Source organism: Rattus norvegicus, chromosome X, assembly GCF_021556685.1.
Source record: "Rattus norvegicus strain SHRSP/BbbUtx chromosome X, alternate assembly SHRSP_T2T, whole genome shotgun sequence".
In the NCBI taxonomy this organism is placed as follows: Eukaryota; Metazoa; Chordata; class Mammalia; order Rodentia; family Muridae; genus Rattus; species Rattus norvegicus.
In genome coordinates, this window is record NC_141554.1 from 23,241,251 (window position 1) to 23,260,652 (window position 19,402).

At 39.8% G+C, this 19,402-nt stretch overlaps 1 protein-coding gene across 1 annotated transcript; it reads right to left on the bottom strand.

The window, feature by feature from the left end:
- Nucleotides 1–282: 282 nt before the first annotated feature.
- Btbd35f28 (BTB domain containing 35, family member 28) lies at nucleotides 283–2,328 on the bottom strand. The gene has a single exon (XM_087600944.1). The coding sequence runs from the start codon at nucleotides 2,149–2,151 to the stop codon at nucleotides 655–657; it is 1,497 nt and encodes a 498-aa protein (XP_087457070.1). The 5' UTR covers nucleotides 2,152–2,328; the 3' UTR covers nucleotides 283–654.
- Between the last annotated feature and the right edge of the window lie 17,074 nt (nucleotides 2,329–19,402).

Below are 19,402 nucleotides of genomic sequence, written 5' to 3' on the forward strand. Positions count from 1 at the left end.
CCCTTGGTTCAGTGAGGCCCAGTGTAGGGGAATGCCAGGGTGTTGAGGTAGGAGTGGATGGGTAGGAGTGGGAGCATCCTCATAGAAGCATGAGGAGGTGGAGGGAAGGACTATAGGGGGGAAACTGGATAATATTTTAAATGTAAATACATAAAATATCCCCAAAAACATTAAATAAAGAAAACCTATACCAACAGTGACTAATCTCAATCATTGGGTTTTGCCAATGATTTACATCTTATATTATTGTCTACTGAAAGTAATGATTCACAACAGTTTCAGCAATGGAGTGCATTTTATTTTGTCTCAACTTTAGCTAGGGTCAAATCTACTAAACAAGTTAATTGAGATGTTTTTCCTTGCAAATATAGTCTCTTATTTCCATTCGAAGCTTGATTCTTGGTGGTGAATGAAAATCAGAACACTAGCTCCATTTGATTTGATTTGACAAATATTTTGTTGGAAGTGAAAATTTTCTTTGGAAACACATGGAAATAAGGTGCTGATAGAAAGCAGTCACTTCTGGTGATACTAGACTTGCAAGAACTTTCAATTTTTTGTTGGTCTTCTTCACTGTATTCATGACACAGCCTTCAGATTAAATGAGCCATTCGATGTTTGCAAAACACTAGTACAGACTAATAATTGAAACTACTACTTGTTTTCAGCATTTCCTAGGTTTAAGAACAGGAAATTGCCGAATATATACAAAGGAAAGGTTAGAACTTCCGCATCCAATTTCATTACAATTTGCTCCTCGTTAAATTCAAAGGTAAGGATTTTATAACCTGTTGTTTTAATGAAAGTTATTTTTTCGTTGGAATCAAAACACACCAAAGTTATTCTGAATACGACATTTCGGATGTGGTTTTGGCAGGAGGAACCATCGCACTCCTGATGTCTTTGCCTCAAAATTACACCGTGGCTGGTAAAGGTGACACGTAAAGGAAAGCAAAGTCTACCAGCAGACCACTTCCAAGTGTATCTACCATCTCTGGGGATCCTTTTGCCGCACCTCATAGTGTTCTGTTCAAGTTCTTCTTCATTGATCGTTTGTGGTCCAATTGTGCCGTATTCTTGTGCTCGCAGTAAAGTCAGCCACTGATGTTTATAAATAGGCGACAGCCATTCTGCAGGTATTAGACGATCACGCTCAAGAACACTTGTGGAGGCCAAGTCACAGATGATGTGCTGAAACCTCAATTTTTTAAACACTGGTTGAAATATTAGTCCTTCTTCACTTTCAAGAAAACTGATGTTATCAATGTATCCCATGTAGGTGTAAAGCCAGTTGTTAGTATGATCTAAAAGCTCTTTCATGGTTCCATTCCAGCATGGATTGAGATAAAGGAACATCCATGTTTTCAGTGTGGTGTATACATCGATCTCCTTTTGCATCACTAGTAAGTGAGAGGAAGATGTAAGGAGATACATCAACTTCAAATCCACTGCCTTGTAGAGGGCCACACTTGGATGTACCATCAAGTTATGGAGAAGCCACTGAAAACATTCTGTCTTTACGGCTTTTAACCTATAGGTTTCTGCTGCTAGATAGTAGGAGCATGCGGTGTTCCTATTGATGGTCGTTTTCATGATCTCCTCACACTGCCGAATTACTCGATCCACCCGAAGCAGGCACGCTGCTGCCAAAACTCGAGGAACTTCCAGAGGTGTTAGTGACAAGTTCTCATCGGTGTACAAAGAACCAAACACAAAGTGCAGAGATCTGGTATCAATATCCTCGTTCCTAATTAGCAGCCGAATAACACCATTGTGAGATTCTTTCCAAATACCTTTGAGGATGTTAGCAAAGTAGCCCGAGTGACATAAAAATACTTTGTGTAAACACCATGTTCTTCCCAGGGCACAGATTTTAATGTCGCTGTCATTCCCGTTCAAAAATAAATTTTCATAAGCATAATTAGATGAGATCTTAACCCTTTTCCTGTAGATGTAGTTGAGAACTTGATGTAAACTAAATCCCTGGTTTTGAGGTCCATGGATGTCCGGGCTCGGTCCCAAATTGACCGAATTGCTCAGTTTTCGCTTGCGACTGCCAGACTGGCCACTGGGTCCAGCTGTGGCTTCTGGCTGTGGCTCTACCAGACTGGAATCCCCGCTCCTCAAGACCCTGCTGTTTAAAAGCCCCATTGATGAAACCTCCTAGAACAGACTCTTGCAGAGGCTTCTTGATCATGGCATTGCTGTAGTCTGCCAGTTCTGCCTAGGCTCACTGGGTTTCCCTCCTACAGACTGAGACGTCACAGAGAAGGCAGGGCGTTCTTCATTGTCCACGTATGCTCTGCCTGAACTGAGGCCCCGCCCCCTTTGAAATCTGTGGAGTGCAACCCACCCTACTTTTCCCCTCCCTCCTCCTCCCCCCTCCTCCTCCCTCCTCCCTCCCCTCCTCCCCAGCACCTCTGCCCCACGGTCCTCTCCTCTCTCTCTTCCTTCCCTCCTCTTCTCCTCCCGTCCCTTATTCCTAACTTCCTTCTTCCTTTCCTTTTCCCATTGTCCTCCTTTCCTCTCACCTCTCCTCACTCCCCATTTCTAATGGGGTCACACTATGTTGCTTAAGAGGACTTCCATCATGGGGGTTGGGGATTTGGCTCAGTGGTAGAGCACCTGCCTAGCAAGCGCAAGGCCCTGTGTTCGGTCCCCAGCTCCGAAAAAAAAGAACCAAAAAAAAAAAAAAAAAGAAAAAAAAGAGAGAATAACCAGGCCAAAGCCATCCTGATGTGTGTTTAAGATTGTACATATTCGGGGTTGGGGATTTAGCTCAGTGGTAGAGCGCTTGCCTAGCAAGTGCAAGGCCCTGGGTTCAGTCCCCAGCTCCGAAAAAAAGAAAAGAAAAAAAAAAAGATTGTACATATTCCAACTCCTGGCCCTGTACTATGATAGAGCACTCACTTACCAACAGCTTTTAGCAATCTTAGCAGTAAAGATTGTTATTGCTTATTTTATTATTAGTCTTTTTAAATTACCATAAATGACAAGTATTAATTTCATGTAAATAACTATATGCATATGTCAAAAATTTCTGTGTATGCTCTGACTATTCATATATAGATTTAAAAATATATTGTTTTCTAAAGATTACTTATAATTGTAAAAAAAAGATTCCTTATAAATCCAGTTATTTGGTTAACATACATATATAGCATGCATGTTTTATGTTTTAGTTTTACTGATTTGCATTTACCTATTAACTTCCTATGGGATTCCTTACTGTAAATAAATTGTAATTCATGAGAAACCAAGTCAAATTTTTAAGCATTTGTTTGTATGCTTCTCTGCTGGCGAGTCTTATGTGAGTTTGACATGAAAACCAGACTTATCTGAAAGAAGCGAACCTCAATTGAGAAGGTACCTCTAAAATGTTGTAAGGCATTTTCTTAATTAATGGTCAGTGTTGTAGGGCCCAGTCTATTTCCCAGTTTCCCATTCCTGGGCTAGTAGTCTTCGATTCTATAACAAAGCAGCCTAAGCAAACCATAAAGACCAAGCCAGTAAGAAACCCTCCCCTATGAATTCTTCATCATGCTTCCAAGTTCTATCCCTTCTTAAGTTCCTGTCCTGACATCCTCCAGTGGTGGAGTAAGAATTGGAAATAGAAACCGTATTAATCCCTTCCTTCCCATCTTTCATTTGGTCATAAGTGTTTCATTGTTGTAATAGAGACCCTAACTAATATAATGGCTGAGTAGGAATCCTCTAAGTTAAAAATCAGATAAATATCGTTCAGTGTTTCCTTGCTGAACTTTATTGAACTACATTTTAAAATTTAAGTGTTAATATTTTATCTACTAATTTATTTATCTTCAGAATGAAAAAACAGTTAATGTATGTGCATGTACACTTAGAGTAAATGCTGAAAAGAATAGAATAATATCTACCATAGAATGTCTTTGAATGTTGGAATTAAAACAGTGTTCAGGACCAAACCCATAGAGGTTAGATTACATCATATTTCTTATACTTTTCTCCTGCAGGTTGGGTAGTTAGGTTCATTATATAGTGGAAAGTCCACCATGTCTTCAGAAAGCACACTAATCTCATATTGATGTGTATGGCCACTGACAATTAAAAGGCCCAAGATCATTTTCAAAGAATGATTTTCAATCTATTTATTCACTGTCATAAAACCAGCAAGTAACAGAGTGTTTCTCAGATGCTAATTATTTCTGGAATTAACACACATTGCACCTGTCTTATCAAATATATTAATTTTGTTATGTTTTCATTATTTTTCCCTTGTTTTTGGTATTCTTTATGATTGACAACTCAAAATTATATTGTATATGTGGATTGAGATGTGATTTTTTGATACACTGTGGAACAATGAAATGAAGCCAGTTAATATATTCATCATCTCTATATCTTTGTGATAATATACTTAAAATACAATGTCAGGTATTTTGAAAAATACAGTGTATTTTATTGACATTTTCTTGAATAAATCCAAGGATTGTTTTATAACCTGTGTGGTGGTTTGACCATGGTTGGCTCAGGAAGTGGACTATTAGGAGGTGTGGTCTTGTTGGAGTAGGTGTGTCACTGTGGGCATGGGCTTTAAGACCCTCATCCTAGCTGCTTAGAAGCCAGTATTCTGCTAGCACCCTTCAGATGAAGATGTAGAACTCTCAGCTCCTCCTGCATCATGGCTACCTGGATGCTGCCATGTTCCAACTTTGATGATAATGTACAGAACCCCTGAACCTTCAAGCCAGCCCCATATTGCCTTCATTATATTTTCTGTTCACATCAATGGAAACCCTAACTGAGACACATGCTGGTACTAGGGACTGAAGTATTGCCCTTGTAGGCCTGACCATGCTTTTGTTTCAAAGAATGTGAATTCAGGGACTTTGGATTTGGAAAGCAATGAAATGCTTTAAGTGGGGCTCTATGGCTCATGCTAGTAGGAATATTGATGACTTTGTTACTGGGGGTGATTTGAACTCTAGATTTTTCAGAGGAGAAGAACTTTAATATATGGTCAAGAGTCTGTTCTTCTAATTATTTATTGAAGAATATTGCTGCCTTTTATCTTTGTCTGAAGAGTATACCGAGGCTAAGGTAAAAAGACTTATGCTAATTGACAAAGGAAGGCTCAAAAGAAAAAAAAAAGCCCAGAAAATCCATTTGGTTCATGACTTCTCTTAGTCTGTCTATGTCTCTGTTTAATTTCTGTTTCCATTATCTGTCCATTGATGAGAGTGGGGTTTTGAAAACTCCTACTATTATTGTGTGCAGTGCAATGTGTGTTTTGAGTTTGAGTAAGGTTTCGTTTATGTATGTAGGTGCCCTTGTATGTGGATAGATATTTAGGATTGAGAGTTCATCTTCGGTGATTTTTCCTTTAATGAATGTGAAGTGTCCTTCTTTTTCTTTTTTGATGACTTTTGGTTGAAAATCGATTTTATTTGATATTAGAATGGCTACTCCAGCTTGCTTCTTCTGACCATTTGCTTGGAAAGTTGTTTTCCAGGCTTTTACACTGAAGTAGTGTCTGTCTTTGTCTCTGAGGTGTGTTTCCTGTAGGCAGCAAAATGTTGGGTCCTCATTGCGTATCCAGTTTGTTAATCTATGTCTTTTTATTGGGGAGTTGAGTCCACTGATGTTGAGAGATATTAAGGAATAGTGAATGTTGCTTCCTGTTATATTCGTGTTTGGATGTGTAACTATGTTTGTGTGCTTTTCTTCTCTTTGTTTTGTTGCAAAATGATTACTTTCTTGGTTTTCTAGGGTGTAGCTTGCCTCCTTATGTTGGGCTTTACCATTTATTATCCTTTGTAGGGCTGGATTTGTAAAAAGATATTGTGTAAATTTGGTTTTGTCATGGAATATCTTGGTTTCTCCATCTATGTTAATTGAGAGTTTTGCTGGATACAGTAACCTGGGCTGGCATTTGTGTTCTCTTAGGGTCTGTATGACATCTGTCCAGGATCTTTTGGCTTTCATAGTCTCAGGTGAGAAGTCTGATGTAATTCTGATAGGTCTGCCTTTATATGTTACTTGACCTTTTTCCCTTACTGCTTTTAATATTCTTTCTTTATTTTGTGCATTTGGCGTTTTGACTATTATGTGATGGAAGGAGTTTCTTTTCTGGTCCAATCTATTTGGAGTTCTGTAGGCTTCTTCTATATTCAAGGGCATCTCGTTCTTTCAGTTAGGGAAGTTTTCTTCTATGATTTTGTTGAAGATATTTACTGGTCCTTTGAGTTGGGAGTCTTCACTCTCTTCTATACCTATTATCCTTAGGTTTGATCTTCTCATTGTGTCCTGGATTTTTTGTATATTTTGGACCAGTAGCTTTTTCCGTTTTACATTATCTTTGACAGCTGTGTTGATGATTTCTATGGAATCTTCTGCTCCTGAGATTCTCTCTTCCATCTCTTGCATTCTGTTGGTGATGCTTGTATCTACAGCCCTTGTCTCTTCCTTTGGTTTTCTATATCCAGGGTTGTCTCCCTTTGTGCTTTCTTTATTGCTTCTATTTCCATTTTTAAGTCCTTTACATGTTTGATTGTGTTTTCCTGTAATTCTTTCAGTGATTTCTGCATTTCCTCTCTATAGGCTTCTGCTTGTTTATTTGTGTTTTCCTGCATTTCTCTAAGGGAGTTCTTTATGTCTTTCTTGAAGTTCTCCATTATCACGATCAAATGTGACTTTAAATCTAGATCTTGCTTTTCTGGTGTGTTTGGATATTCAGTGTTCGCTTTGGTGGGAGAACTGGTCTCCGATGATGCCATGTAGTCTTTCTTTCTGTTGCGGGGGTTCCTGCGCTTGTCTTCTTGCCATCACGTTGTCTCTGGTGTTACTTTGTTCTGCTATTTCTGACAGTGGTTAGACCGTCCTATAGGCCTGTGTGTCAGGAGTGCTGCAGACCTGTTCTCCTGTTCTCTTTCAGCCAGTTATGGGATCAGAGTGTTCTGCTTTCAGGCATGTAGTCGTTCCTGTTTATTGGACTTCAGGTGTTCCCGTGGGCATGTGTCCTGAGTCCACCAGGCAGGTCACTTGGAGCAGAAAAGTTGGTCTTACCTCTGGTCTCAGGCCTGGAGTCGCTTCTCAGAGCTGGGTTTCAGCTCACCATGAGGGCAGCAACCAGAAGGACCTGCCCCGCCTTTGCTCGGGACCCTTTGCACAGGGGGCCCAGATGGCACTAGGCGTTTTCTTCTAGAGTCAGAAATGTTGGCAGAGAGTCGTCTCCTCTGGCTTCCCAGGCTGTCCGCTGTAGTTCTCCCACGGGTACAGAGAGCTGTTTGACCTGGTCCCTTCAGGTCTGGGCGGGGTCTGGACTGCAGCGTTGAGTGCCCCTATCTTCCTGTTCCCAGAGGCCCTATACAGTTTCCTCGTGGGTCAGAGATGTGTGCAAGGGTGGGCAGTACTGGTGGTCTCTCCTGCCCTGCAGTCTCAGGAGTGCCCACCTGTCTGGGTGATGAACTCTCTCTCCCAAGGGGTTTGGGAGCAGGGAGCTGTGGGCCGGGATCAGCAAGGTTCGGGCCCCAGCTAGAAACTGCAAAACATCTTTTCATATACCTGTTTAAAAATGTCTGCTTTAACAAAATATCCTTTCACCTCAGTAAAACATCCTTTCACCTGTGTCCACCTTTTCTGTCCACTTGACATAACTGAGTTTACCAAAGCCAAACAAAAACAAAAAACATAAATAGACTGGAATGCAGATATCAAATATAGGAATAGTTGATAATAGTTTTCAGAGGTAATAGAAATGTTGCATTTCTTAAGTTGTGTGCTTTTAGTCATCCCTAGATGACATCACAAGAATAATCTGTAAGAAAAGTAAAGGACCAGCTAGAGAGGTGGCTCAGTGTTTAAGAGCACTGACTGCTCTTCCAGACGTCCTGAGTTCAATTCCCAGCAACCACATAGTGGCTCACAACCACCTATAATGGGATCTATTGTCTTCTTCTGATGTATCTGAACACAGCTACACTGTACTCACATACATTAAAATAAATCTTTTATTTATATTTCAAATGTTATCCCGTATCCTGGTTTCCTGACAATAAGCTCCCTATGCCATCCCCCTCCTCTTTTCAATAAGGGTATTCTCCCTCCCCAACTACTCCCCTTCCCACCTCCTGATCCTAACATTCCCCTACACTGAGGGGTCCAGCATTGGCAGGAAAAAGGGCTTCCCAGCCCATTGGTGCCCAACAAGGTCATCCTTTGCTACACATGCAGGTGGAGTCATGGGTCTGTCCATGTGTACTCTTGGGATGGTGGTTTAGTCCCTGGGAGCTCTGGTTGGTTGGTATTATTGTTCTTATGGGGTTACAAGCACCTTCAGCTCCTTCAATCCTTTCTCTAACTCTTCTAATGGGGATCCTGTTCTCAGTTCAATGGTTGACCACTAGTGTCCACCTCTGTATTTGTCATGATCAGGAAGAGCCTCTCAGGAAACAGTTATATCAGGCTGCTGTCAGTGTGCACTTGTTTGCATCAGAAATATTGTCTGGGTTTGGTGACTGTATGTATATGGGCTTGATCCCCAGGTCGGGCAGGCTCTGAATGGCCATTCCTTCAGTTTCTGCTCCAAACTTTGTCTCCATATCTCCTCCTATGGAAATTTTTGTTCCCCTTTGTAAGAAGGATTGAAGCAACTTCACGTTGGTCATCATTCTTCTTGAGCTTCATGTGGACTGTTCATTATATCTTGGGTAATCCGAACTTTTGGGCTAATATCCATTTATCAGTGAGTGCATACCTTGTGTGTGTTTTTGTGATTGGGTTACCTCACTCAGAATTATATTTTCAAGTAACATCCATTTGCCTATGAATTTCATGAAGTCATTGATTTTGATAGCTGAGTTATGATAGCTCCATTGTGTAAGTATACCACATTTTCTGTATCCATTCACCTGTTGAAGATCATCTATCTGGGTTCTTTCCAGCTTCTGGATATTATAAGAAAGGTTACTATGAACACAGTGAATCATGTGTCCTTGTTATATGTTGGAGCATCATTTGGATATATGCCCAGGAATGATATAGCAGGGACCTTAGGTATTACTATATCCAATTTCGTGAAGAACCTCTAGACTGATTTCCAGAGTGGTTGTACTAGCTTGCAATCCCATGAACAATGGAAGAGTGTTCATCTTTCTCTACATCCTCGCCAGCCATCATCTGTTGTTACCTGAATCTTTGATCTTAGCCCTTCTGAATAGCCTGAGATGGAATCTCAGGGTTGTTTTGATTTGCATTTCCCTGATGACTAAGGATGTTGAACATTTCTTTAGGTACTTCTGAGACATTCGATATTTCATAGCTGAGAATTCTTTGTTTAGCTCTGCATCCCATTTTTTAATAGGGTTATTTGTCTCTCTGGAGTCTACCTTCTTGAGTTCTTTTTATATGTTGGATATTAGCCCTCTACCAGATGTAGGAATGATAAATATCTTTTCCCACTCTGTTGGTTGCCATTTTGTCTGAATGACAGTGTCCTTTGCCTTACAGAAGCTTTGTAGTTTTATGAGGTCCCATTTGTCAATTCTTGATCTTAGAGCATAAGCAAGTGGTGTTTTGTACAGAAAACTTTCCCCAGTGCCCATGAGTTTGAGACTCTTCCCCACTTTTTCTTCTATTAGTTTGTGCGAATCTGGTTTTATGTGGAGGTCCTTGATCCACTTGGACTTAAGTTTTGTACAGGACAATAGGAATGAGTTGATTTGCATTCTTCTACATGAAGACCTCTAGTTGAACCAGCACCATTTGTTGAAAATGCCATCTTTTTTACACTGGATGGTTTTAGGTCCTTTGTCAAACAACAAGTGACCATAGGTGTGTGGGTTCATTTCTGGATTTTCTATTCTATTCCATTGATATACCTGCCTGTCTCTGTGCCAATACTATACAGTTATCATGACTGCTCTGTAATACTGCTTGAGGTCAGGGATGGTGATTCCCCAAGAAGTTCTTTCATTGTTGAGGATAGTTTAAGCTATTCTGGGCTTTTTATTATTCTAAATGAATTTGCAAAGTGCTTTTTCTAAATGTGTGAAGAATTGAGTTGGAATTTTGAAGGGGACAGCAATGAATCTGTAGATTGCTTTCTGAAAAATGGCCATTTTTACTATATTAATCCTGTCAATCCATGAGCATGAGAGATCTTTCCATTTTCTGAGATCTTTACTTTCTTTCTTCAGATACTTGAAGTTCTTGTCATACAGATCTTTCACTTCCTTGGTTAGAGTCACACCAAGGTATTTTATATTATCTGTGACTATTGTAAAGGGTAATGTTTCCCTAATTTCTTTCTCAGCCTGTTTATCCTTTGAGTAGAGGAAGGCTACTGAGTTGTTTGAGTTAATTTTATACCTAGTGACTTTGCTGAAATTGTTTATTAGATGTAGGAGTTTTCTGGCATAATTTTGGGGGTTACTTAGGTATACTATCATATCATCTGCAAATACTGATATTTTCACTTCTTCCCTTCCATTTTTATCCCTTTTACTTCCTTTCATTGTCTGATTTCTCTAGCTAGGACTCCAAGAACTATATTGAATAAGTAGGGAGAGAGTGGGCAGCCTTGTCTAGTCCCTGATTTTAGTGGGATTGCTTCAAGTTTCTCTCCACTTAGTTTGATGCTGGCTACTACTTTGCTGTATATTGCTTTTACTATGCTTAGGTATGGGCCTTGAATTCCTGATCTTTCCAAGACTTTTATCATAAAGGAATGTTGAATTTTGTCAAATGGTTTTACAGCATCTAATGAAATGATCATGTGGTTTATTTTTCTTTGAGTTTTTTACATAGTGGAATATGTTGATGGATTTCTGTATATTGAACCATCCCTGCATCCCTGGGATGAAGCCTCCTTGATCATGATGATCATTTTGGTATGTTCTAGGATTCGGTTTTTGAGAATGTTATTGAGTATTTTTGCATCAATATTCATAAGGAAAATTGGTCTAAAGTTCTCTTTCTTGTTGGTCTTTGTGTGATTTAGGTATAAGCATAATTGTGGCTTCATAGAAGGAATTGGGTAGTGCTCCTTCTGTTTCTATTTTGTGGAATAGTATGGACAGTATTGGTATGAGGTCTTCCATGTAGGTCTAATAGAATTCTGCACTAAACCCATCTTCTTCTGGGCTTTATATGCTTAGAAGACTTTGAATAACTGCTTCTATTTCGTAGGGAGTTTTGGGACTGACTGTTTAGACGGTTTATCTAATCCTGATTTATCTTTGTTACCTGGTATCTGTCTAGAAAATTATCCATTTCATCCAGATTTTCCAGTTTTGTTCAATATAGGCTTTTGTAGTAAGATCTGATAATTTCCTGAATTTCCTCAGATTCTATTGTTATGTCTCCTTTTCCATTTCTGATTTTGTTAATTTGGGTTCTCTCTCTCTCTCTCTCTCTCTCTCTCTCTCTCTCTCTCTCTCTCTCTCTCTCTCTCTCTCTCTCTCTCTCTCTCTCCTCCCCCCCCCCGCTCTGGTTAGTCTGGATAAGAGTTTATCTCTCTTGTTGATTGTCTCAAAGAACCAGCTCCTGATTTTGTTGATTTTTTTTGTATAGCTCTTTATGTTTCTACCTGGTTAATTTCAGCCCTGAGTTTGATTATTTCCTGTCTTCTACTCCTCTTGGGTGCATTTGCTGCTTTTTATTCTAAAGCTTTTAGATGTGGTGTCAAGCTGCTATTGTATGCTCTGTCCTGTGTCTTTTTGGCGGCACTCAGAGCTATGAGTTTTCCTTGTAGGCCAGCTTTCACTGTATCCCATAAGTTTGGGTATGTTGTGCCTTCGTTTTCATTAAATTCTAAAAAGTATTTACTTACTTTCTTTATTTCTTCTTTGACCAAGTTATCATTGAGTAGAGTGTTGTTCAGCTTCCATGTGTATGTGGGCTTTCTGTCATTATTGTTGTTATTGAAGACCAGCCTTAGTCTGTGGTGATCTGATAGGATGCATGGGATTATTTCAATCTTCTTGAATTTCTTGAGGCCTGTTCTTTTTTAACAAATTATATGGTCAATTTTGGAGAAGGTACCATGAGGTGCTGCAACAAAGGTATTCTTTTGTTCGTTTGTTTTAGGATGAAGTGTTCTATAAATATGTTAAATCCATTTGGTTTATAAGTTCTGTTAGTTTCTCTATGTCTCTGTTTAGTTTCTGTTTCCATGATCTGTCCATTGATGAGAATGGGGAGTTCAAATCTCCCACTATTATTGTGTAAGGTGCAATGTGTGCCTTGAACTTTAGTAAGGTTTCTTTTATCACTCTAGGTGCCCTTGAATTTGAAGCATAGATATTCAGGATTGAGAGTTCATCTGGGTGGATTTTTCCTTTGAGGGATATGAAGTCTTTTTCCTTATCTTTTTTTTTATTAACTTGAGTATTTCTTATATACATTTCAAGTGTTATTCCCTTTCCCGGTTTCCCGGCAAACATCCCCCTCCACCCTCCCCTTCTTTATGGGTGTTCCCTTCCCCATCCTCCCCCAATTGCCGCCCTCCCCCCAACAATCTAGTTCACTGGGGGTTCAGTCTTAGCAGGACCAAGGGCTTCCCCTTCCACTGGTGCTCTTACTAGGATATTCGTTGCTACCTATGAGGTCAGAGTCCATGGTCAGTACATGTATAGTCTTTAGGTAGTGGCTTAGTCCCTGGAAACTCTGGTTGCTTGGCATTGTTGTACATATGGGGTCTCGAGCCCCTTCAAGCTCTTCCAGTTCTTTCTCTGATTCCTTCAATGGGGGTCCTATTCTCAATTCAGTGATTTGCTTCTGGCATTCCCCTCTGGGTTTGCTGTATTCTAGCTGTGTCTCTCGGGAGAGATCTATATCCGGGTCCCGTCAGCCTGTACTCCTTTGCTTCATCCATCTTGTCTAATTGGGTGGCTGTATATGCATGGGCCACATGTGGGGCAGACTCTGAATGGGTGTTCCTTCTCTGTCTGTTTTAATCTTTGCCTCTCTATTCCCTTCCAAGGGTATTCTTGTTCCCCTTTTAAAGAAGCATTCACATTTTGATCATCCGTCTTGAGTTTCATTTGTTCCAGGCATCTAGGGTAATTCAAGCATTTGGGCTAATAGCCAGTTATCAATGAGTGCATACCATGTGTGTTTTTCTGTGATTGGGTTACCTCACTCAGGATGATATTTTCCAGTTCCGACCATTTGCTTACGAATTTCATAAAGTCATTGTTTTTGATAGCTGAGTAATAGTCCACTGCGTAGATGTACCACACGTTCTGTATACATTTCTCTGTTGAAGGGCATCTGGGTTCTTTCCAGCTTCTGTCTATTATAAATAAGGCTGCGATGAACATAGTGGAGCACATGTCTTTTTTATGTGTTGGGGCATCTTTTGGGTATATGCCCAAGAGAGGTATAGCTGGATCCTCAGGCAGTTCAATGTCCAATTTTCTGAGGATCCTCCAGACTGATATCCAGAATGGTTGTACCAGTCTGCAACCCCACCAACAATGGAGGAGTGTTCCTCTTTCTCCGCATCCTCGCCAGAACCTGCTGTCACCTGAGTTTTTGACCTTAGCCATTCTCACTGGTGTGAGGTGAAATCTCAGGGTTGTTTTGATTTGTATTTCCCTTAGGAATAAAGATGTTGAACATTTCTTTAGGTGTTTCTCAGCCATTCAGCATTCCTCAGCTGTGAATTCTTTGTTTAGTTCTGAACCCCATCTTTTAATAGGGTTATTTGTCTCCCTGCGGTCTAACTTCTTGAGTTCTTTGTATATTTTGGATATAAGGCTTCTATCTGTTGTAGGATTGGTCAAGATCTTTTCCCAATCTGTTGGTTGCTGTTTTGTCCTAACTACAGTGTCCTTTGCCTTACAGAAGCTTTGCAGTTCTATGAGATCCCATTTGTCGACTCTTGATCTTAGAGCGTAAGCCATTGGTGTTTTGTTCAGGAAATTTTTTCCAGTGACCATGTGTTCGAGATGCTGCCCTAGTTTTTCTTCTATTAGTTTGAATGTATCTGGTTTGATGTGGAGGTCCTTGATCCACTTGGACTTAAGCTTTGTACCGGGTGATAAGCATGGATTGATCTGCATTCTTCTACATGTTGACCTCCAGTTGAACCAGCACCATTTGCTGAAAATGCTATCTTTTTTCCATTGGATGGTTTTGGCTCCTTTGTCAAAAATCAAGTGACCATAGGTGTGTGGGTTCATTTCTGCGTCTTCAATTCTGTTCCATTGGTCTATCTGTCTGTCTCTGCACCAATACCATGCAGTTTTTATCACTATTGCTCTGTAATACTGCTTGAGTTCAGGCGTAGTGATTCCCCCTGAAGGCCTTTCATTGTTGAGGATAGTTTTAGCTATCCTGGGTTTTTTGTTATTCCAGATGAATTTGCAAATTGTTCTGTCTAACCGTTTGAAGAATTGGACTGGTATTTTGATGGGGATTGCATTGAATCTGTAGATCACTTTTGGTAAAATGGCCATTTCTACTATATTAATCCTGCCAATCCATGAGCATGGGAGATCTTTCCATCTTCTAAGGTCTTCTTCAATTTCTTTCTTCAGAGTCCTGACATTCTTATTGTACAGATCTTTTACTTGCTTTGTTAAAGTCACACCGAGGTACTTTATATTATTTGGGTCTATTATGAAGGGTGTCGTTTCCCTAATTTCTTTCTTGGCTTGTTTCTCTTTTGTGTAGAGGAAGGCAACTGATTTATTTGAGTTAATTTTATACCCAGCCACTTTGCTGAAGTTGTTTATCAGCTTTAGTAGTTCTCTGGTTGAACTTTTGGGATCACTTAAATATACTATCATATCATCTGCAAATAGTGATATTTAGACTTCTTCTTTTCGGATCTGTATCCACTTGACCTCCTTTTGTTGTCTGATTGCTCTGGCTAGAAATTCAAGAACTATATTGAATAAGTAGGGAGAGAGTAGGCAGCCTTGTCTAGTCCCTGATTTTAGTGGGATTGCTTCAAGTTTCTCTCCATTTAGTTTAATGTTAGCAACTGGTTTGCTGTATATGGCTTTTACTATGTTTAGGTATGGGCCTTGAATTCCTATTCTTTCCAGGACTTTTATCATTAAGGGGTGTTGAATTTTGTCAAATGCTTTCTCAGCATCTAATGAAATGATCATGTGGTTTTGTTCTTTCAGTTTGTTCATATAATGGATCACGTTGATGGTTTTCTGTATATTAAACCATCCCTGCATGTCTGGGATGAAGCCTACTTGATCATGGTGGAAGATTGTTTTGATGTGCTCTTGGATTCGGTTTGCCAGAATTTTATTGAGTATTTTTGTGTCGATATTCATCAGGGAAATTGGTCTGAAGTTCTCTTTCTTTGTTGGGTCTTTGTGTGGTTTAGGTATAAGAGTAATTGTGGCTTCATAGAAGGAATTTGGTAGTGCTCCATCTGTTTCAATTTTGTGGAATAGTTTGGATAATATTGGTATGAGGTCTTCTATGAAGGTCTGATAGAATTCTGCAATAAACCCGTCTGGACCTGGGCTCTTATTGGTTGGGAGACCTTGAATGACTGCTCCTATTTCATTAGGAGTTATGGGGTTGTTTACCTGTTTTATCTGTTCCTGATTTAACTTCGGTACCTGGTATCTGTCTAGGATATTATCCATTTCCTGCAGATTTTCAAGTTTTGTTGAATATAGGCTTTTATAGTAAGATCTGATGATTTTTTGAATTTCCTCTGAATCTGTTGTTATGTCTCCCTTTTCATTTCTGATTTTGTTAATTTGGACACACTCTCTGTGTCCTCTCGTTAGTCTGGCTAAGGATTTATCTATCTTGTTGATTTTCTCAAAGAACCAACTTTTGGTTCTGTTGATTCTTTCTATGGTCCTGTTTGTTTGTACTTGGTTGATTTCAGCTATGAGTTTGATTATTTCCTGCCTTCTACTCCTCCTGGGTGTATTTGCTTCTTTTGTTCTAGAGCTTTTAGGTGTGCTGTCAAGCTGCTGACATATTCTCTTTCCTGTTTCTTTTTGCAGGCACTCAGAGCTATGAGTTTTCCTCTTAGCACAGCTTTCATTGTGTCCCATAAGTTTGGGTATGTTGTACCTTCATTTTCATTAAATTCTAAAAAGTCTTTAATTTCTTTCTTTATTTCTTCCTTGACCAGGTATCATTGAGTAGAGCATTGTTCAATTTCCACGTATATGGGCATTCTTCCCTTGTTGTTATTGAAGACCAGTTTTAGGCCGTGGTGGTCTGATAGCACGCATGGGATTATTTCTATCTTTCTGTACCTGTTGAGGCCCGTTTTTTGACCAATTATGTGGTCACCTTTGGAGAAAGTACCATGAGGAGCTGAGAAGAATGTATATCCTTTTGCTTTAGGATAGAATGTTCTATAAATATTTCGTTAAGTTTCCCGCTTGGTCCCTTAGTCTGTCTACGTCTCTGTTTAATTTCTGTTTCCATGATCCGTCCATTGATGAGAGTGGGGTTTTGAAATCTCCTACTATTATTGTGTGAGGTGCAATGTGTGTTTTGAGCTTTAGTAAGGTTTGTTTTACGTATGTAGGTGCCCTTGTATTTGGGGCATAGATATTTAGGATTGAGAGTTCATCTTGATGGATTTTTCCTTTGATGAATATGAAGTGTCCTTCTTTATCTTTTTTGATGACTTTTAGTTGAAAATTGATTTTATTTGATATTAGAATGGCTACTCCAGCTTGCTTCTTCTGACCATTTGCTTGGAAAGTTGTTTTCCAGCCTTTCACACTGAGGTAGTGTCTGTCTTTGTCTCTGAGGTGTGTTTCCGCTAGGCAGCAGAATGCAGGTTCCTCATAGCGTATCCAGTTTGTTAATCTATGTCTTTTTATTGGGGACTTGAGGCCATTGATGTTGAGAGATATTAAGGAATAGTGATTATTGCTTCGTGTTATATTCCTATTGTATATGAGGTTATATTTATGTGCTTTTCTTCTCTTTGTTTTGTTGCCAAGATGATTAGTTTCTTGCTTCTTCTAGGGTATAGCTTGCCTCCTTATGTTGGGCTTTACCATTTATTATCCTTTGTAGTGCTGGATTTGTAGAAAGATATTGTGTAAATTTGGTTTTGTCATGGAATATCTTGGTTTCTCCATCTATGTTAATTGAGAGTTTTGCAGGATACAGTAACCTGGGCTGGCATTTGTGTTCTTTTAGGGTCTGTATGACATCTGTCCAGGATCTTCTGGCTTTCATAGTCTCTGGAGAGAAGTCTGGTGTGATTCTGATAGGTCTGCCTTTATATGTTACTTGACCTTTTTCCCTTAATGCTTTTAATATTCTTTCTTTATTTTGTGCATTTGGTGTTTTGACTATTATGTGACAGGGGGTGTTTCTTTTCTGGTCCAATCTATTTGGAGTTCTGTAGGCTTCTTGTATGTCTATGGGTATCTCTTTCTTTAGGTTAGGGAAGTTTTCTTCTATGATTTTGTTGAAGATATTTACTGGTCCTTTGAGCTGGGAGTCTTCACTCTCTTCTCTACCTATTATCCTTAGGTTTGATCTTCTCATTGAGTCCTGGATTTCCTGTATGTTTTGGACCAGTAGCTTTTTCTGCTTTACATTATCTTTGACAGTTGAGTCAATGATTTCTATGGAATCTTCTGCTCCTGCTATTCTCTCTTCCATCTCTTGTATTCTGTTGGTGAAGCTTGTATCTACAGCTCCTTGTCTCTTCTTTTGGTTTTCTATATCCAGGGTTGTTTCCATGTGTTGTTTCTTGATTGCTTCTATTTCCATTTTTAATTCCTTCAACTGTTTGATTGTGTTTTCCTGGAATTCTTTCAGGGATTTTTGCGATTCCTCTCTGTAGGCTTCTACTTGTTTCTTAATGTTTTCCTGTGTTTCCCCAAAGGAGTTCTTCACGTCTTTCTTGAAGTCCTCCAGCATCATGATCAAATATGATTTTGAAACTAGATCTTGCTTTTCTGATGTTTTTGGATATTCCGTGTTTGCTTTGGTGGGAGAATGGGGCTCCGATGATGTTATGTAGTCTTGGTTTCTGATGCTTGGGTTCCTGTGCTTCCCTCTCGCCATCAGATTATCTCTAGTGATACTTTGTTCTGCTATTTCTGATAGTGGCTAGACTGTCCTATAAGCCTGTGTGTCAGGAGTGCTGTAGACCTGTTTTCCTGTTTTCTTTCAGTCAGTTATGGGGACAGAGTGTTCTGATTTCTGGTGTGTAGTTTTTCCTCTCTACAGGTCTTCAGCTGTTCCTGTGGTCCTGTGTCCTGAGTTCACCAGGCAGGTCGCTTGCAGCAGAAATTGGTCTTACCTGTGGTCCCGAGGCTCAAGTTTGCTTGTGGGGTGCTGCCTACGAGCTCTCCATGGTGGCAGCAACCAGATGATCTGCACCGCCCTTTCCGGGAGCCTCCGTGCACCAGGGTTCCGGATGGCGCTTGGTGTTTTCCTCTGGCGTCCGAGATGTGTGCAGAGTGCAGTCTCTCCTGGTTTCCCAGGCATGTCTGCCTCTCTGAAGGTTTAGCTCTCCCTCCCATGGGATTTGGGTGCAGAGAACTGTTTATCCAGTAGGTCCCTTCAGATTATGGCTGAGTCTCAGGCGCAGGCGTCCTGCCGCTCCTGGGCCCTCGCCCACAGGAACCTTTCCTTATCTTTTTTGATAACTTTTAGTTGAAAGTCAATTTTATTTGATATTTGAATGGCGACTCCCGCTTGTTTCTTTGGACCATTTGCTTGGAAAACTGTTTTTCATCCTTTCCTACTCTGTGGTAGTGTCTGTCTTTTGTCACTGAGGTGTGTTTTCTTTATACAGCAAAATGCTGGGTTCTTTCTATGTATCCAGTCTTCTAGTCTATGTCTTTTTATTGGAGAATTGAGTCCATTGCTGTTAAGAGATATTAAGGAATAGCAACTGTTGTTTTCTGTTATTTTTGTTCTTAGAGGTGGAATTATGTTTGTGTGTCTCTCTTCTTTTGGATTTTTCTTTTGTTTGTTTGTTTTTGGCAAGGAAATTACTTTCTTGCTTTTTCTAGGTTTCCCTCCTTGTATTGGAGTTTTCCATCTATTGTCCTGTGTAGAACTGTGTATGTGGAAAAGTATTGTGTAAACTTTGTTTTGTCATGGGATATCTTGGTTTCTCCATCTATGTAAATTGAGAATTTTGCTGGATATAGTAGCCTGGGCTGGCATTTGTGTTCTCTTAAGGTCTGTATGATATCTGTCCAGGATCTTCTGGCTTTCATAGTCTCTGGGGAGCAGTCTGGTGTAATTCTGATTGGTCTGCCTTTATATGTTACTTAACATTTCCCCTTACTGCTTCTAATATTCTTTCTTTGTTTTGTTCATTTGTTTTTTGACTATTATGTGACAGGAGAAATTTGTTTCTGGTCCAATCTATTTGGATTTCTATAGGCCTCTTGTGTGTTTGTGGGCATCTCTTTCTTTAGGTTAGGAAAGTTTTCTTCTA